Raw genomic sequence first — 18,861 nt, 5'->3', positions numbered from 1 at the left:
CACCCCTAGAGCTTGCTTCTTCCTACCACCAAGAAGTAAGTGCTTCCTTGTATGATTTCTGCTGTTTCATGCCCTGTGTCTTCCTAGCTAACGTGGAAACTTCCCAAGGGCAAAGGACCACGTTTTTCTTCTCCAGGACCAGGTGTTCAGAAGAGGAACACTCACCTCAAGCAGCCCTGGGTTCAAGTCCTGACTCTGCCACCTGTGGGCTGTGTGACCAGAGACAAATTACTTAAGCTCTTTGTTTCCTTCTCTACAAAACAGGTCTAAGTAAGAATGATAGCTTCCTCACTGTGTCAGTTTTTGGGGGGCGGGGATTTGATGAGATAGTGCACAGAAATGTTTGGTACGGGATGATGATGAGTAAGAAGCTTGGCGAGGTGAGAGATCTGAATTCAACCACCTCACAGATTCTCACGGAGTGCCTACTATGTGACACATGTTGGGTTAGGGACTGGAGAGGAGGAATGGGGCAGGCGCTGTCTTGTGTGAATGACCTTCTTTGATGGCACAGGGTGGTGTCAAATGGCCTGTGTCTGACTCCACTCCTTCAGTGCTGCTGCGGGTGGCCAGTGCCTCATAGCGTCACCATCTCTCCCCATGTGGGGTTTACGTTCCAGAAGCAGAGGAGAATGGACACGGGATTGTGTGGTTATGAATTGTGAGAAGCACTGTAAAGAGAAAGCACAGGGTGATTTGGGAAAATACTGGAATAATGGGGAGGGGTCAGATTTGAATCTTGGGGTTAGGATTTGTTCTTTGTGGGTTACTTTATGAGAAATGTGGCTGCAGAGACCTGAGAAGCAGCAGCTGGGACCCCACTTTCCGCCTCTCCTACATCCCCAGGGAATTGGAGCTTGTTTTCCAGAGGGCGGTCCAGGAGGGTGCCCTTAGGCCCTCATTTATAGGCCCTGCCCTGCTGGGCCCTCACACACCCTCTAGTGGTCACAGCACAGGCCGGTGCTAGGCTGGATGGGCCCTGGGAATCCAAGGACAGTGGAACTGTCACTGCCCTTCCCTTCCTGATGCTGTCTCCACTAAGAGGCATCTTCCTGTAATGAGGGATGACTCTAAGTCCTCATGTCACTAAATTTTGGTGACAGCCTCAAACAGGATTCCTATTCCCATTTTACAGATGAGGACCCAGAGGCTCATAAAGCCGAGGGAGGTTTAGGAAGGTCAGTACTGAGCTCAGGCCTACCAGACTCTGGTTTCAGTACTCCTCACGTGGAATCCAGCAGGAGCCTGATGGCACTCCACCCCTAATGTCACAGCTCTGCATGAGCAAGAGCAGAAGCCAAACTTTGAGTTAATGCCCAGAGAAGAAGGTAGCCCTCCCTAGGAAGGTAGCCCCTCTCCAGTCTCCTGCCCCATTACCTTTCTTTCCCACATACCTGCAATTCCCCCCCAAATTGGTTGGGTTCAAATCCCCCTCTGCAACTATCTAAAAGTTTGTGCAAGTTAAAGCCTCTGCGCCTCAGTGTCTTTATCTGTAAAGTAGTGGTAACAACCATATCCACCCCCAAAGTATAAAGTGGCCTTTGGGCCCTCACCCCTTCATACTTTGATTCTGCAGGTCCAGTGGACCACATTTTGAAAGTCACTGCCCTGGAAGGGTGTGCTCGGGCAACACAGACCCACACCACTTTCTAGCTGTTGAGGGTGAGCATACATACTGATGTATGCTCGTGTGGTTTTGGCATTTTAGCAAGCTCAGCACTATCTTCATGTCAGTGGCAAATTAAATGGCAAGTTCCTGCGCCTCAGTTTCCTCATCTGTAAAGTGGAAATAGTAATAGAACTTATCAGGGTTGTTGCGGGAATTCAGTGACTGAAACAGTGCCTCGCCCGTAGTAAGGAGTCCTTAAGCACCAACTGTTGTTACTGCAATCCACAGCCAAACCAGCAACTACCCTGATAAAAGAAAATACATTGCATTTTCTTTGTATTCTCCCCCCAGGGACGAAAACTGACCGAAAAGGACCACGAAAGGGGCTTCTGGGTGCTGGTTACACAGTGTTGTATTCACTTGAGAAAATTCACCTTGCTGGTTACTTGGATTTGTGCGCTTCCAGTGCACTCTCCCCTAGGATCTTCACGGTCCTGTGAAGAACGCAGGGCAAGCAACGTCATTCCCATTTTTCAAACAAGAAGCTGACAGCTATTTTGATTTTGGCTAAAGCAGAAGGGGATGGGGGTGAGGAAGCTCCTCTGCCCGGTCTTCCTTTGGAAAGAACAACCACTTCTCCCGGAGAGCGCAGCGCGAACAGTACCTGGCTCCAGGTAAAAGCCCAGTAAATGGTTCTGAGTCCTTCCTGAATATACCGCCCTTCCCCCAGCGCTCACGCAGAGTCGGGGCCCTGAGGGGTACCCGCAAGGCCGCACACTCAAAGGGCCAGCCCCACACGTGAGCACCCCCGGGGGAGACCCGCGCGCTGGCGCCCCCGCGGCCGCCGCGGGGGAATGGCGCCCAGCCCCGGGCCAATGAGAGTAGCGGAATTTCTTTCATTCAGTGCGGGGCCGAGCTCCTGCCCGGAAAGGGGCGGGGCGTCGCGCCGGGGGCGGGGCCGCCGCGCGCCGGGGAGAGGGTGGTGCCCGCCCCACGGCCGGACCAATCGGCGCCGCGACCGGGGGGGGAGGGGGGGACCAGGCCTTTTTTCCCTCCGCGCGGGACCAATCCCGACTTTACAAGCTTGAACTTTTGCCACCCTCGGACGAGCGAGCGCGCCCGAGGAGGTACCCCGCCGCGCCGGCTCCAGGGGCTGGAGCGGCGTTAACCCTTCCCGCGCCGGGCTGCCCGCGGCTACCGCCGCGCCCCCCAGGCAGCCCGGGGCCGGGTGGGGCGGGATCCTGCCCCCAGCCCACCCCCATTTCCTTGGGGTAACGTCGCGGGGGAAAGCACGACCCCTACCCACATGCCTCTCGGTGATGCAGAGAATCAACTGGGGAAAGAGGAGGAGGAAGCGCCCGGCCTCGAGGGGGCCCGGGACGGCTGGCGGTCCGCCTAGCTCCTAGGGAGGGCCGTGGCGACCGTGAAGAGCCGGAGAGGAGACACTCCCCGCCTCTACGCCACCCCCTGCAACTCCCTACCTCGGGCAAGCTTGGAGCCCCCTTGCGCCAAGCGTCCCACGTCCCCCCTTTGGCCCAGCAGAGAGACCCCTGACTGCGGCAGGGGGTGCGGAGATCTTGTGCCATCACTGAAGATCCCGCTACCCCAACAAATCAGCCTCCCCCTGCTCCCAAGGGACTCAAGCCGGGAAGGCACACATGCACACCCATTTTTATTAGCCTTCCCTGGGATAGGGGTTTGGACCAACTCTAAAGTGCAGTGTGCGTTTGCAAGTTTGTGCACAAGTCAGGGAGAGGCAAAGCGCCCCGTTTGCATCCAAGTCTCAGTGGGTCCACAGAGTCCTCGCGTGGCTCACCCGTGATTTGCGTAACTTGCGTGTGTGTGTGTGTGCGCTCGCGGGCGTGTGCGTGTGCTCGCTTGTATCCGTGCCCGCGGCGCAACGCGGGCCAGAAAGCGGGCCGTGGGCGCTGTCAGGCTCGGGGCGGGGGGTGCCTGGGTGAGCGTGGGGCGGGAGCCCGGACTCGGCCCGCCCCGGGAGCCGGCCCCTCGGAGCCTCAGGCCCTGCAATGGGACGTGTTCTCCTTTAAGAGTTAAGAAACTTGAAACCTTGTTTGCGCAACAATCAGCGCCGCGGAGCCGCCAAAGTGTCTAGACTGGCATATGATGGGAGGCAGCCAATGACTCCGCGGCGCTCCTCCGGGGGCCCTCAGTGTGCGTTTGAGGAGAACAAAAAAGAGAGAGAGCCGAGCGGGGGAGCGAGCGAGGGAGCCGAAACGAGAGAAAGAGCCGCCGGGCGCTGCCTCGCCAGACCTCGCAGGGACCGCGGGGCCACCGGGAGGCACTTTTTGTGGAGGGGGGAGGGGGACGACCTCTGCAGCCGCGGCGCCCCGGGCGTCCGAGCGCAGCGTGGGGCGGGCTGCGACCTCTGCCTCGGTGGATTGCATTTTTAATTAAGGATTCCCAACAGCTCTTTGGGATTTTTACAGTTTCCACTCATGTGTTGACACCCGCGTTCAGGAGAAACTTGCTCCAAGTGCATCTAGCGCCTGGGACCTGAGACGGAGTTGGCTTTTCGTATGCAATTCCAGGATTTTGGTTTTGTTTGGGGTTTCCTTTTCTTTCTTTCCTTTTTTTTTTTTTTCTTTCTCCTTTCTTTTTGCAGGGAGTAAGAAGGAAGCTGAGGGTATCAACAAGCCTGCCTTTCGGATCCTGCAGGAAAGGCGCATGTAGTTAAGCGCTTGGGTTTTAAAGGCAGGGCTGCCCCGACACATCTGGGGGGTTCGGCGCGAGCGCTTTGTGCTCATGGACCAGCCGCGCAACTTTTGAAGGCTCGCCGGCCCATGCGGGGTCTTTCTGGCGGGGCGCCGCCTGCAGTCCCCCTCCAGCGCTGGGGCTGGAGTTGCTGAGTAGCCCGGCCGCCGGGGTCCATGTAGCCGCTGGCCCCGCGCGGACTGCGGCTCGGCGCGCGCGTGTTCCCCGCCGTCCCGGCCCGGCGAGCTCCCTCATGTTGCAGCCCTGCGGCGCCCCTTCGACGACAGGCTGTGCGCGATCTGCACGGCGCCCGGCGGCGGAGCTTCATGTGGGGCTGCGGCCCGCGCAGCCGGCGCCTCGCTGAGGGAACGGACCCCCGGTAACCGGAGACCGCCTCCCTCCCACCCCCGGCGCCAAAGGATATCGTATGTTCAGGTCCAAACGCTCGGGGCTGGTGCGGCGACTTTGGCGAAGTCGTGTGGTCCCCGACCGGGAGGAAGGCGGCGGCGGCGGCGGCGGCGAAGACGAGGATGGGAGCTTGGGCAGCCGAGCTGAACCGGCCCCGCGGGCACGAGAAGGCGGAGGCTGCGGCCGCTCCGAAGTCCGCCCGGTAGCCCCGCGGCGGCCCCGGGACGCGGTGGGACAGCGAGGCGCCCAGGGCGCGGGGAGGCGCCGGCGCACAGGGGGCCCCCCGAGGCCCATGTCGGAGCCGGGGGCCGGCGCTGGGGGCTCCCCGCTGGACGTGACGGAGCCGAGGCCCGGGCTGGCTGCCCGAAAGTGACTGCGAGACGGTGACTTGCTGTCTCTTCTCAGAGCGGGACGCGGCGGGTGCGCCACGGGACGCCGGCGACCCCCTGGCCGGGGCGGCCCTGGAGGCGGCGGGCGGCGGGCGGAGTCGCGAAGCCCCGCTCGCGGCTGCTGCTCCTCGAGCAGGAACTCAAGACGGTCACGTACTCGCTGCTGAAGCGGCTCAAGGAGCGCTCGCTGGACACGCTGCTGGAGGCGGTGGAGTCCCGCGGCGGCGTGCCGGGCGGCTGCGTGCTGGTGCCGCGCGCCGATCTCCGCCTGGGCGGCCAGCCCGCGCCGCCGCAGCTGCTGCTCGGCCGCCTCTTCCGCTGGCCCGACCTGCAGCACGCCGTGGAGCTGAAGCCCCTCTGCGGCTGCCACAGCTTCGCCGCCGCCGCCGACGGTCCCACTGTGTGCTGCAACCCCTACCACTTCAGCCGGCTCTGCGGGCCAGGTGAGCGCGCGCGCCGGCGGGGGCTGGGGTTCCCCTCCCCGCCCCTTTCCGTGGCCTTTCGGTCCGCGACACCGCGGGCGGGCGGAGCTGCGGCTGCACCCGCGGGTGCCCCTGGAGCGTGGGAGTCCCCGGTGGAGGCGCCTCACCCTGGCAGGACACCCCGGGAAGTGGGTATCAGGGCACACGTGTCAAATGGCACCTTCTTCGGAAGACTCTGGCAAACCTGAGAAAGGGTACGCACTGGAGTTTCCTCTAGCGTCAGGGACCTAACGTAGGCTGCGGCTCCATAGCCAGTGCAAGAGGAGGGCAGGCCTAGGGGAAGCCGAACACCAGGGGCTGTCCAGCCCCCTCTCCCCCTTTTTTACCCCCAGTCTGTGCCCAGGTCTGCAGCCTTTGTGTACATATGCTTATCTGTATACTATACTTGCTTATATCCAGGTAGATACAAGTTGTGAAATGGGGCATAGACAGTTCATGTCTAGAGTCAGAAGTGTTCATAAATTGTCATACTGGTTCCTTTGTATAGTTTGGAGCAAAGCTCTCTCCAAGTGGAGACCACCTTCTTGCCCTGATTGCTCGCAGCATCCCTTGGATGTCAAATATCAGGGCCCCCACCATCCTTATCATTGTCAGTTCTGTGTCCAGTTTTTCTAGAGTTGAGGGTCCTGGGAGAGGTGTCCAGAGGTGGAGGAGGCGAGGAAGCCAGATATTTTATTTACCTCTGAGAACTGCCTCCCTTCTTTGTTCTCTTCCTGGGATTTCCCCGCACACACCCCAACCCCAGCCCTGCTTACCTGAGGAGGCCCCGGGTTCTGGAGCAGAGGTGGGACAGGTAGAGACTTCTGGCAGGCCAGAAGCTTGCAGTTCCCCTGCTCTGATCTCTGCACTGCAGGGCTCACACGTTTCAGCCCATAGCATCTTAAGGGTGTATGCATCTTAGGTGGCATTGGGGGTCCTGTGGGGGTTGGACTGCTGGAAGATTAAAGGCTGGTGGGCCTGGGAGGGTTCTGAGCTCCTCCAGTCTCTGTTCCTTCTGGAGAGGCAGCATCCAGCGTGGGGGCACATAGAGGGTCAGATCACGTATCTCTGGACTCCCAGTGTGGAAGTGGACGGTGGGCCCAGGATTTGTCCCAGGTGTCTTGTTCACATGTCTGGTAGTGGCTGGAGGGGAAAGGCAGGTGGTTTGGTGGTTCCTGAAGAGAGAGCACTGATGGGGTGGAGGTGGGGAGAAGCAGCATTGATCTGGGTGCCCTGGTCCCCACATGGTGACTCCAGGCCTGATTCAAGGGCTTTTGGCAGAACCTGACCTGTGGCCCATGGTAGGCTTTCTGTGCCCCGTGTTCCTCTTCCAGACAGCTTCTCCTGGAAGTGGCTTCCACCTCTCTGCCACCCTGTCTCCTCCCTAACTCTGGGGAGGGGGGCCCTGTTCGTGGTTACCCTGTCCCCAGTCATTTTTGTTGTGTGGGTGATAATTGGTAGGGCCCGCTGTGTGCTTTTAGCAGCCCTGGCAGCTACTTTCTCTCTTACCAGGTCAGTCTGCCCAGAGATGTTTGTTGAGCACTTACTCTGTGCCAGGCATGGTGCTGGATGCTGTAGCAGGGAGAGTGGAAATATGAGTAGGATCCATGCCCTTAAGAAACACAATCTTCCCTGGGGGAGATGGGGCAGAGATGGGGGAAGAAGGGCCAGGTCATTGGGTCTGAACTGTTGGAGGGCTGTGGGCTGTGTAGGTAACAGGATCCCCTCCAGGAGCTCCGTAGTTCTATCCCCAGACAGCCTTGGAGGATCGGTTGGGGAGGTGGGCATAGAGGAGGAGGAGGAGGAGGAGGAGGAGGAGGAGAGGGTGAGCTGAGAGTCCAGGTGCCAGGCAGGCTCAGGTGTGTGAGCCAGAAGGGATGCACAGCCTCCCTCCCCAGATTAGAAGTCCGTTTAGGTGGTGGTTTGAGTTTGGCAGACTGGGTGGGTACAGGTTGAGGGGCAAGGTGTGGAGGAGCAGTTCTTTCCCACAGCCCTGGGCCCAGGGTCTCTAGTAAGCTTGGTCTTGGATGAGTAACCAGTCTCCCCTCACAGTCTCCCTACTGGTTAGTGGGTGTCTCTAGGAACATTCACCACATCTAATTCTAGACTGAGCTTTGGTACTTGACTCCCTTCCTCCTCCCAAAAGGAGGCACTGTTGCAGGGGCTGTGTGTCTGTTCCCTGCCTCTTTTCCAGCCCTCTCCCCACTGCCCTCCCCATTCAGGCCACCCTGGGGGCAGTTGGGAGGACTGATGGTCTGGGAAGAGTTTTCAGTAGGCGCCAGGTTGACCTTCTTGCTTCATCCCCTGCCTGACGGCTTGGGCCGCTGGGACTGAGAACCGGGGAGCCCTCTGCTGCCCACCCCACCCCTGCTGCCTGGCCGCCAGCCTGGCTCCTAGAGCCGGGCGGGTGCATAGCTGGAGCTCAACCGTGCGCATCCTGATAAGGAGACTGCTCCTTCCAGGGCTCTGGGGGAAAAGGGCTGGGGCAGTGGCAGGCAGGCAGACAGATGGACAGACACACTCAGGGAGAGCAGGCACATAGCTGGAGAGTGTACTGGAATATCCAGCAGGCCAACTGACGGGCAGCCACCAGTCACCCCAGTGCCCACCTGACCCCCACAGGGAGCCCAGGTGGCCAGGAGGCCCCTTTCTGGGCAGTGCTGACCCCTGCTGCTCAGAGCAAACCCTGCTCCCGTCCATCAGCTTGCTTGGGGACATTGGGGCCAGTTTTCCTGTTTGGGCCTCTTTTTCCATGTGTAAAGTGAGGCGGTGGACTGAATCCCTGGGATCTAATGGGCAGATTCCAGGTGACCCAGGCCTGCCTCCCCTGCCCTCTCCCCCATGCTTGTCTCAGAAAGTGGGGGGGGTCCTCCATCTGTGCCCGGCTCTGTCCCGCACCTCCACCCCAATGGGAGTCAGGCCCCAGTTCCCCTTCCCCCTGGTGTGTCTTTTTGTCCCGGGAAAAGCCAGTTCGCTGAGCTTGGTGCCTATGTGGACGGAAATGTGGAGAAATACTTTAATCACAGTTCCAACCTGTGTTTATACAGCTCCTTTCTCCTGAAAGTATCCATTAACTTTGGAATAAATCTCCTGCTCTTTGCTCCACCACTTTTTTTTTTCTGTAATTATATTCAGTAAATTACTATTATCCAAATTGCACCAGGGAAAGAGACAGAGCGAGAGCGAACTTCTAAACGACTGGAGGAGGCCGCCTAGGAAAACACAGGGTTCCCAGGCCAGGACTATAGGAATTAGAATGGGCTAAAAAGTTTTCCTTTTATTTGGCCTGGCATTATCCCTTTGAAATGAGATCAATTTCAAGTTGGGCTTCCAAGCCCCTGCCCCGCCCCTCTGGCGGCCCCTCAGCCTGCCCGGCCTGCTCCTCGGAGCTCCTCCTTGGAGGTGAGGAAGGGGTGATAATGTGCAGTTTGCCTCTTGCTGGCGCCAGCCGGCTGTGCTGTTTATCTGGCTGCCGGGGGAATCTGGGCAATTAGGCTCAGCCGGCCTTAAAGCGCCAGGAGCTCCTTTTCTGAGGCTCCCATCCGGGGCTGGAGGTTGAGCCCTCAGGTTCTGGGGGTGGAGAAGAAGGGTGCTTGGGAGGCCCCCTCCCCCACTCACAGCCACCCCTGGGAGGGTGGCGACTGGGAGGCCCAGGGGGGCACGTGGGTCCTTTCCTAAGGGAGATGCTGGGCTGCAGAGATGGGGGTGGAAGGCATTGTCCCAAACCGAAACGTTACCAGGCACTGGGAGAGGCTGAGAACTCTTCTGGCTTTAGAATTAGGGTCTAGATCTCAAAAGGCTAAGTACCCCCTGGGGGCTCACCAGAGGCCTGTCTGGGCTGAGCTGAGCTGAGCACTAACCTTCTGGTACACTCGGCCCCTGGCTGACTGCTCTTACTTCTGAAGGAAGTTGGAGGAGATTCCTGAAGTTGATGCCTGAGGCTGGAGTGTCTGATGTCTCTCTCTCTCGTGTCCATTTCTTTGAGAGGGGCCTGCAGGGTTCTAGAAGCTCTCCCCTTCGAGTTTAGAGCATCTAAGTTATTACTGAGAAATCGATACGACTTCTGTAAGCGCTAAGGTAGCCCCTCAGAGGGGACTGGATAGAGGACAGAGGCAGCCTGCACTTACTCTAATGAACTTCTGTCTCCCACCTGAGCTAATGACCTGGGGCTCCCCTGGCCCAGATCCGTGGGGCCTGGAAGTGTGGGAGTGAAGTGGAGATGCCGGTTCAAGGTCACCCAGGACTGTCCATACCAGCATTATGATTACTCCTAATAGTCAAAAAATGGAAAAAGTCCAAATGTCCATTAGCTGAGGAACGGCTAATGAGATGTCATGTATCCATACAGCGGAATACCATTCAGCCATAAAAAAGTTCCCTAGACGCTGCCGTACTGGCGAGCCTTGATAGCACTAGGCCGAGGCAAAGAAGCCAGACATGGACGGCCACACACGATGGGAACCTGTGTGTGTGAAATGTCCAGCTTATGCAGATCCATAGGGACCGAAAGTAGGTCTGTGGTTGCCTAGGGTTCGGGGGCTGAGGGAATAGGACTGACTGCTAACGGGACAGGAAACTGGCCAGTAATTACATGGTGGTGTTGGTCTCAACTCTCAATATACTAAAAACCACTGAATTATACACTTTAAAAGAGTGAACCTGAGGGTATGTGAATGAGAATTCAGTTATTTGAAAACAGGTAACTCGGTATTGGTCCCCACCTGGCCTCCCGCTTTGTTTCACAGAAGTAAATCTACATCTCCTGCCTTCTTATATGGCTTTGGACGGGTCCTTTACCTGGCTGGACCTCAGGTGCCCCAACCAGTTAAAAGGAGTAGTTGAGCTGGGTGAGCATGTGACATTATAAATCCCTGTGTCTTGGGGTGGAGTCCATAGGCCTTCATACTTTTTTAACTTGCCCAGGATGGAATTTAGCGTTCAGCTTCTAGCCTCTAAAGTTGTTCAACAGTTCCTTGCGAACAATTTTGCTGGAGCAAATGGGGGCTGGTCAAGTCCCTTCTAAGAGCTTTGCAGTTGCTCACGAGCTGGCATGAGGGACATTTCAAATTTATAGATTTGCTTTCTGCTTCATTCACATTAGGACACACCCAGGCCGGGAGTGGCCGTGGGTGGTGGGAGTCTCTGGGGGCTCTTTCAAGAAGGGACTTCGATAGCCCTTCTTCCCCTCCACGTTTTGGCTCCCAGATAAACAACCCCTGGGGGAAATGCTGGGGTTGATGACAGTGGCTTGACTTGAGCCCCCACTGCCCATTGCTGCCAAGTTTCACTTTTGGGGGACAGATCTGGGAGGACAGTTGTCCAGAGCGCCCCACCATGTGTGGCCTGAGCCTCAGCCAATCAGCTTTTTGCAAAAGGAACCCTAACACAGGAATTACAGGCCTTCTGATAAGTGAGCAGGGGGTGGACAGGGCATGAGGCTGGGGGTCAGGAGACCTGGCTTCTGGCTGTGGCTCCGGCTGTATGACCAGTTTGCTGTGTGGCCCTGGGGGAGTCACCTCCCCCTGCCAGGCCTCAGTGGTCATTGTGCGGTGGGAGCGCCCGCCCCAGTTCTCTTTCCCTGGGAGCGGTAGCCCTACTAGCATTTTGCCTCTTGTCCTGAGAGGCTGGTCCTCACTCAAGTCTGGTCTCTAGCCCCTCCAAGGCCTTGAGGACTAGTGGGCCAAGTGGCTCCTACTGAAGGCAAGGAGTTCCCTTCCTGGGGTCTTGTTGGGGGTCTCCTTTGGGTCACCCCTTTCAGCCTCTAGGTCCTTGTTCTCCACACCTTTGTCCGCAGAGGCCCCCACCTCTCCATTATCCTGGTCACCATTGTCTTTGTCCACACACGTTGACTGAGCACTTTCTGTGCATGTGGTGGACTGGGGTGAAGGGGTGTAATACAGGGTGCCTCTTGTTGCGTGTGTCCTTGGGATGTAGAGCAGAGTCAGGCCTGGGCCCAGATTCCAGTCCCACCATGATTGGCTGGGGGACACCGGGCAAGTCAGTCTTCTCATCTGTAAAATGGGAATAATAATGGCCATCTTATTTATTTTTGAGAAAGAACGAAATAAGAATAGGTGCCCAGAAGCGTGATGAACCACGCTGTACCTAAGATCCAAAAGAATGCAATGATTTGCAATAAATGAAGTTGAAAGTGCCCGGCATGGAGAAAGGCACGGGGTAGGCTTTCAGCAAATGTTTGCTTCTCTCCCCGTGCCTGTTCCATGATTCACTTTTCCTTCTCCCAAACTCCTGTCCACAAAAGATTCCCTGTTTCTAGACCTCAGAGCTTTGACTTTGTTGAAGTAATTTCAGGCTGGAAAAGCTGGGTGGGGAAGAAGTGAAGCTGCATTGGCCGTACAGAGCAAAACAAATGCTTCTGCAACTAATTGTGCCTTATTATAATTGTGAAAAACACTTATTACCCCTTGTGTCATTACTGATACCTGCCTAATAATAGTTATTACCGCTTTACTACCACTGAGAGTTTGTTTTAGTTTGCGATTTGATGGTGTTTAGTTTCATTTAGGGAAAATGAAGGGTCATTTCATTCATGCAAATTGTTACTTAGTTTAGCAAATTGTTACTTCCCCTAAAGCAAGAGGCTAAGGAATTCTTCTGAAGGCAAAATATATGTTTTTAAGGAGGAGTATTTTAGGCAAATGAAAGGAAACCAAAAGAAAAACACCATAGACAATAAGGAATCACAGAGGGTCTAAGCTGGGAGGTCATGGAGAGCTTGGGGTCTGCCCCTTCTCTACAAAGGGGGAGACTGAGGCTGAGAGCTAGCTGGAAGTGACTGGCTTAAGGTCTCCCATCTCGGAAGCTGGGTTGCCTTCCTGGGTTCTAGCCTGTCTTGCCCTCCTCCCTGCCCCTGAAGAATGTCATTTGTAATGCAGCTTATTTGGAAAGGAGCTTCTGTACCTCTCACACTCAGTTCTGATTAGAGTTGCCAAATTTAGCCAATAAAAGGACAGAATGCCTAGTTGAATTTGAATTTCCGATAAACACAGCACATAATTTTTTAGTATACGTAGTTGCCAGATAGTGCGAGGGATATACGTATACTAAAAATTATGCCACACATATCCAAACCTCAAATTTAACAGAGCAGCCTGCGTTTTATCAGGCAGCCCTAGCTCTGCCTTTCCTTGCTCCCATGTTTCATTTGTTACAATGACAACAGTTAGTGTTTGTACAGGTCCTTTTCCAGAGTACCGAGAGCTGTTTTACATATATTATCTCCGTTTGCCCTCCTGGCGAACCTGGCAGGTCTTTATGGTTATTATCCCTGTTTTAGAGCTGAGGAGATAGGCTCAGAGAGGGGAAGTAACTTGCCTGAGGTCACACAGCCAAAGGGGGCAGATGAGGGCTTGAGTCTGGGTCTGTACCCCGAGCCTGCAGCCTTACCTGTTGGATAAGAGAGGTGGTGGGAGAAGAGAGTTTCCTGGGGGCCGGGCTTATCATTTGAGGACACCAATAATCAAAAGCAGGTCGAACCCCCAGGTGTGACCTCCCCTGCCCCAGCCGTGACGTGTTGTGTCTCCTGTCTTCCAGAATCACCACCACCCCCCTATTCTCGGCTGTCTCCTCGCGACGAGTACAAGCCACTGGGTAAGTGTGTCCTCCTTCCCACCCAGCTCCCTTTCAGTCCGGGGCCCAGCCTCAGTGCTGAAGGCCTGGAGGGGAGGGGTGGGGAAAGCAGGCCTGGCTGCCTTTGCAATGGGGCGAAGTTTTACAAACACACCTATAGTTGGGCCAAAGCAGACCCAGGCTCTGAGCGGGCTATTTACATCTCGAAATTCCTCGCTCATCATTAACCTCTCTGTGACCTTTAAACATGGGCCTGTGGGAGATGAATGGGTTTTGGCTTAAGCACCTCATTGGAGATGGGGTGGTGTTTCTCTCCCTTTTCCCCTCTCCCTCCCCCAGCCCTCGGCTGCTCTCCTTTTAGCCTGCTCTGCTCTCCTTTTAGCCTGCAGTAATTAGCACTATGACAAACAGGTAGGGCTTGAAGTCTCTGGAGAGGAGGGGTGTGGCCCCCCCCCATGCTAAGCCAAGACGTTCACCTGGGCAGAAACAACGGCTGGACCGTTGAGACAGCCCGTGTATCGGTGTAGAAAGCCCCTGGCATGGTCCGTCCCCTCGGTGCGCTCAGTGGACATAGTCATTGTTTCAGGCAGGTCCCATTCGGAGGCAGAACGTGTTTTCTGGAAAACCTTGGGGCTAGACGAGCAGCTCATATTCGGAGTAGAGGCCTGTGGTTTTGAGCTTGTTTTCTGGCCCTGCTGTACCTTCCAGTGGATGGCCCCAGGGGTGGGGCCAGTTAGTTTGGCTTTACTAGTACTAGGAGAGCAACTTTGTGACCCAGGAAGTTCCTGTGGGATTCAGGCTCTCGAAGTTAGCTGGCACGGCAGTGATGCTAATACATTCCACCAAGTGACCACAAGAAGTGGGTTTTGTTTTGTTTTTTGGTGAAGGCCTCTTCCCAGTAGCCTGTGTCAGCATCGTCTGGGAGGTCACTTCTAAGTGTCACAGACTCTCAGGCATCCAGGCCAGTTTTCTTTCCAGCGCCCCCTGTGGCGTCAGACGTGCCCACCGGCCTGCTCAGGAGTTTGACCTCTTCAGTCGAGGGGGGCAGAGGCTGTCCCATGATGGCGTGTGAGTCAGTGGCTTAATGATGGCCATTTCCTCATTGTTTCTCCCCATGTCTGGTCATCCCGTGGATGGAGGAGCTTTATTTAGTTCTCCGGGGAACCCCAGAGGTCATCTGGTGGGACCCTGTCACTTCACAGATGAGGAAGCTGGCTGAGGGATGGAGAGGGCCCCCTAGCTAATGAGCAGCAGGGCTGAGGCGGAAACCCACGAGCATCCCCTCTATTCAGCTCAGCCATTCCCCATCCCTCCCTCACGGGCTTGTCTCAGCATTTCCCAAGTCAACATAATTGCACTAGTCACTTAGGAGATCCCTAGTTCCATTAGAGGGGAAAAAAAAAATCCGAGCGTTCTTAGTAAACGTAGCCCCTCCGTTTGAATGTCAAGGATCATTGCCCCGAGGAATCGTGGGTCAGCCTGTGATAAAGCAGCAAAAACCAAGACCGCGCCTGGCCCTGCAGAGTGACCATTTGGAAGTCAACAGGTGTCTCGGTTATTTTACAAATGGGACGACTGAGGTCTAGAAAGAGGAAGTGACACTCGCTGGTGGTCACACAGCTCAGGAGTCTGCAAACTGCAGCCCACCAGCTGTTTTCGTACAGCTTGTGAGCTGAGGATGGTTTGTACTGTTGTAGATGGTTAAAAAAAATCAAAAGAACACTATTTCCTGACGTGTGAAGATTATATGAAATTCCAAGTCTAGCACCCATACAGAAAGTCCTGCTGGAACCTGGCCCCATGCCCCGGTTCCCACTTCGTCTCTGCTGCTTCTGCATTGCAGTGATTCACTTGAGTCGCTGTAACAGAGATCGTGTGGCTCACGAGGCTGAAAGCTTTATTTACAGTGGGGCCCTTTGCAGAAAAAGTTGGTGAGCCCTGATTTTTATGACTGATGGCAGAGGTGGGACGCAAACCTGGGGCCCCAGCTTCCAGACAGGGTCTCTCCGTGGGGCTTGAGCAATGATCGAGGTCGGGAGTGTTCTTTTTCTCCACCAGCCACCTGCTTCCGATATCAGGGGTCACTAGAAGCAGTAAATGGTAGGCTTTGGAAGAATGCACGATAGGGCCTCATGAGCCATGAAAGATGGAAACCGTTCCCCCTCCTGGGACCCTGACTCACGAAGCTGTCCACTGGGGCTCTCTAGAGGCTCCCGTAGAAATAAGGTTCAGCCTGCAGTGTTGCTACTTGAGACAAGAAGTGGCAGCAAGACTCGGGGCACTGAACACTTCGGGACTGTTAGATGTGAAAAGCAAAACTCTCTTAAGAAGTTCCCACTTGGGCATTGTGGGTATTATTTTTATCTTAAAGAGATTTTCCATCTGTCCTTATTTCCCTCCTAACACATTTTACCAGCAGATAACTTTTTCGTGCCCTGATAAATAGTCCGAGCTATTTTTTGTATTATTTTCTTTTCCTTGCATTGTTGCTTTTTCATAAACAAAGAGTCAGTTCACTTCTAAGCCTCTGTGATCACATGAGACCAAAAAAAAAAAAAAACCAAAATAAAACCCAGAACACCCAGTCAGCATCTGGCAAGTGGGAAACAACAAAACAAAACAAAACAAAAACCCCAAATTGGTTAATGTTTCATCTTCCTGTTCCCCAAACCTTGTGGTAAAAGGGGAAAAAAAAAATCCTGCAGGACCGAATGGAATTCTAACTAGCCAGGGCCTTGGCTAACGGTTTCTGTCCCAGGAATCCCCAGCTCGGAGTGGCTGTCCTGAGCCAGGTGGGACCAGCTGAGCCAGACCTGGGTTGAGCTGGGTAAGAAGGTGACGAGCTGTCAGCCTCACAGGACATGCCTTGTGACTCCTTCACACGGACAACACCTCGTGGCTGGGAGCAGAGGAAAAATTTTGCGAGTCTGCCTGCCCAAAAAGGCATTGGCTTGTCTGGGTGGCAGCTCAGCGTTCAAAAGAAAACGTGCAAAAGATTTTCCTTTCCCCATCGCACTGCACTGCAGACAGGGGAAAACAAATAACGCGCGTCATATGAAGCACTTAAAATTACTTTTAAAAAAATGAACGTCTTAAAAAAAACCAGTCCAGGCGTTGAAAGTTGTTCCGTGAGCAGGTTTGGATGTTAAGGAGTAGAGGAGGGAAGAGGGAAAAAAAGTTAATCTGGGAGCAAATGCTTGAGCCCTTAATTAGAGGGGTGCAAGTGGGACAGAGTGAGGGTGGCTGGTAACTTGTTTAAACAGAGCTTCCCCAGCTCCAGCAGGAGGAAGGAAGGAAGGAAGGGAGGAAGGAAGCAAGAAGGAACAACTTGAAGAATGTTAATGGTGGTAATTAAGCACGGCAACTATGAGTTGTTTAGGGGCTTAATTTAACCTTACCCACGGAGGCTCCAAGTTGCTACTTGCTCAGTCCCCTGAACTTGGGTTATTTCTGTGGTCAGAGTAGTTGAGACTTTTTCAGGTGCCAAGGCTGCAGGAGTCAGCATTTTCCAGAGGAGTTCCAGGGCTGGCTGGCCTGGTCTCGTGTGATCATGCGACGAGGTTACAGAGTGGCATCAGAAAGCTGGGAGGGACACGGTGCCCTTTGTAAGCACTTGTGTGCACGTACACATGCACACGGGCACACACACACACACAGATGCGCGAGAGAGAAGAGAGGCACGCCCCACAGCCAACTAAGTTGTCTTTCTCTTTCCTCCATAGACCTATCTGATTCCACATTGTCTTACACTGAAACGGAGGCCACCAACTCCCTCATCACCGCCCCGGGTGAATTCTCAGGTTGGCATTTCTGTCCTTGTATGGTGCTGTTGTGTTGAACTTCACAGAAGGGGACAGGTGGGAGGGAGGGAGGGCTTGATGGAGGCCTTTTTGATTCCTTCCCTCCTTTTCTTTTCCCTTTTCCTCCTTCCTCTTAGGGAGGAAGACTCACTGTCTCTGTCACCGGCATCCTTGGGGTTAAGAACAATCGGTATGAATGAGATCTAAAGATGGTCACTTTGAAAGTGGCTGTTGGCCACATGCTCACCAGTTGTCTCCACCTTGTCTCTCGTGGAAGTGGTGAAAGCCCAGCACAGCCCTCCACCCCTCAGTTTAGCAGGGGAGCCTCTTCTCCCAGCTGCCGAGAGGCCACAAAACGCATGTGTTTGTATACATTTATCTTTGTGGCTTTCTCCTCCTGTCCGCACTCTGGGAAGAGATGGACGTGGAGGGACAGAAGACGGGAAATAGAGTGGGTAGAATGAGCTTGGGGGAGGGTCTGGCAAGCGAGGAGTTTGCCAAAGGCTGGTGGTTTCCATGTCTCTTGATGAGCAGTGGATGCTGGGCTAGGAAGCAGAGAGAACCCCAGTTTGGAGTTCCCCAACCCCCTGCGATGAAGAGTTGGCCACAGGGATCCTCCCATTCCCGGGAATACCTAAGCCAAGCTTTCCTTAAGAAATGAGAGGTTGGTGGTGACCTGGGGGTATCGGGGGCCAGGACGGACTCTGGTGCCGAGGTCCATGGGACCATTTGGGAGCATGGCGGATGGGTGTGCTAGGAAGACAGCTGGGGCTTGGGGCCCGTGTCTGTGCTGTGTGGCGGGATAGCCACAGGCTGGAGCTGCTTCCCAAGTGGGCATGGCTGGCTCTCTGGGTGAGGGCTTCTGTGTACATCTGAGCTGTCCTTCCCCTGCCCCATGCCCATGGCGTAATGGCAACAGCAGTGACCATAGCTGTTTATGGAGTGCTTCCTTTTGGCCACGTCCTCTGCTCGGGCCCTGTACGTGCATCCTCTCAGAACAGCAGTAAAGTACTCGCCCCGGGTCACATAGTAGCAGAGCTGTTTCCCACCATGCTGCTGTGCTCCTGACTGCTGTCCCATCCCCCTTTTCTGCAAGGGCGGAATGTACCTCCAGTGCCTCCATTCCCCTATGTGAAGTTCTGGCTGTCATTCTTGCCGTTCCCTCCCCATGACTGTAAGGGGGACATGATGCTGGCTGCTTATGGCTGCCTGGCCATTACCCAGGTCCAGGCCCTTCCCCATTCTTTCTGTATTCCATCACAACTGTGGGAGGTCACACTAGTACACCTGTTTCAAAGATAGGAAAATGAGAAGCTGGAGCAGGAAGTGACTTGCCCAGGCTCCCATAGTGTGGGGCTCATGACACAGCTGGTACTCGCATCCTGGTCTTCTGGGTCCCCCTTGCCTTCTGGTCTCTGGTGGCCCCTCTGATTGGGGTTTTCTTCTGTACCTTTTGGCCCCTACTTGGTTACAGTGTCTTTCCCTGAAAGACCTTATCAGATGAACACAGGAAGTTAATATTTTAATCCATTCTTTTTCTTCTGTGCCTGTGTGGATGGAAGCCACATATGATTTTGAAGCAAGAGGCTTAACAGTATTTCTGAATGCATTATTCTGTGCCCCTGCCAACCCTCAGAATGTATTTAATTTAGGTGGATTGCATTGGCATGGGTCGTCTAGATGGATGGGTAATTTTTTGACATTCTCTGCTCCCCCCACCCCTTAATGGTGGAAACTCCCATTTGCGGAGATGCTTGAGGATTCCACCGTCTGGGTCTATTTGCAGTTATGGTCTCTTTGGATCTCTGTCCTCCCAGAGCTGGCTGGGGGTGTGTGGCTCAGGCAGAAAGAAGCAGACCCCAGAGGACAAACAAGAATCAGGAGAGAGCGCC

At 54.9% G+C, this 18,861-nt stretch overlaps 1 protein-coding gene across 1 annotated transcript in view; it reads left to right on the top strand.

The window, feature by feature from the left end:
• Nucleotides 1-3,718: 3,718 nt before the first annotated feature.
• SMAD6 (SMAD family member 6) overlaps nucleotides 3,719-18,861 on the top strand; it is a 72,873-nt gene continuing 57,730 nt past the window's right edge. Inside the window, 5 exon segments of the mRNA XM_034660783.1 lie at nucleotides 3,719-5,074; nucleotides 5,076-5,226; nucleotides 5,228-5,561; nucleotides 13,134-13,190; nucleotides 16,892-16,969. Coding sequence (XP_034516674.1) covers nucleotides 4,749-5,074; nucleotides 5,076-5,226; nucleotides 5,228-5,561; nucleotides 13,134-13,190; nucleotides 16,892-16,969 — 946 coding nt within the window. The 5' untranslated portion in view covers nucleotides 3,719-4,748.

This window comes from Ailuropoda melanoleuca, chromosome 5, assembly GCF_002007445.2.
Source record: "Ailuropoda melanoleuca isolate Jingjing chromosome 5, ASM200744v2, whole genome shotgun sequence".
Classification (NCBI taxonomy): domain Eukaryota; kingdom Metazoa; phylum Chordata; class Mammalia; order Carnivora; family Ursidae; genus Ailuropoda; species Ailuropoda melanoleuca.
This window is presented reverse-complemented; position numbering and strand designations above follow the sequence as displayed.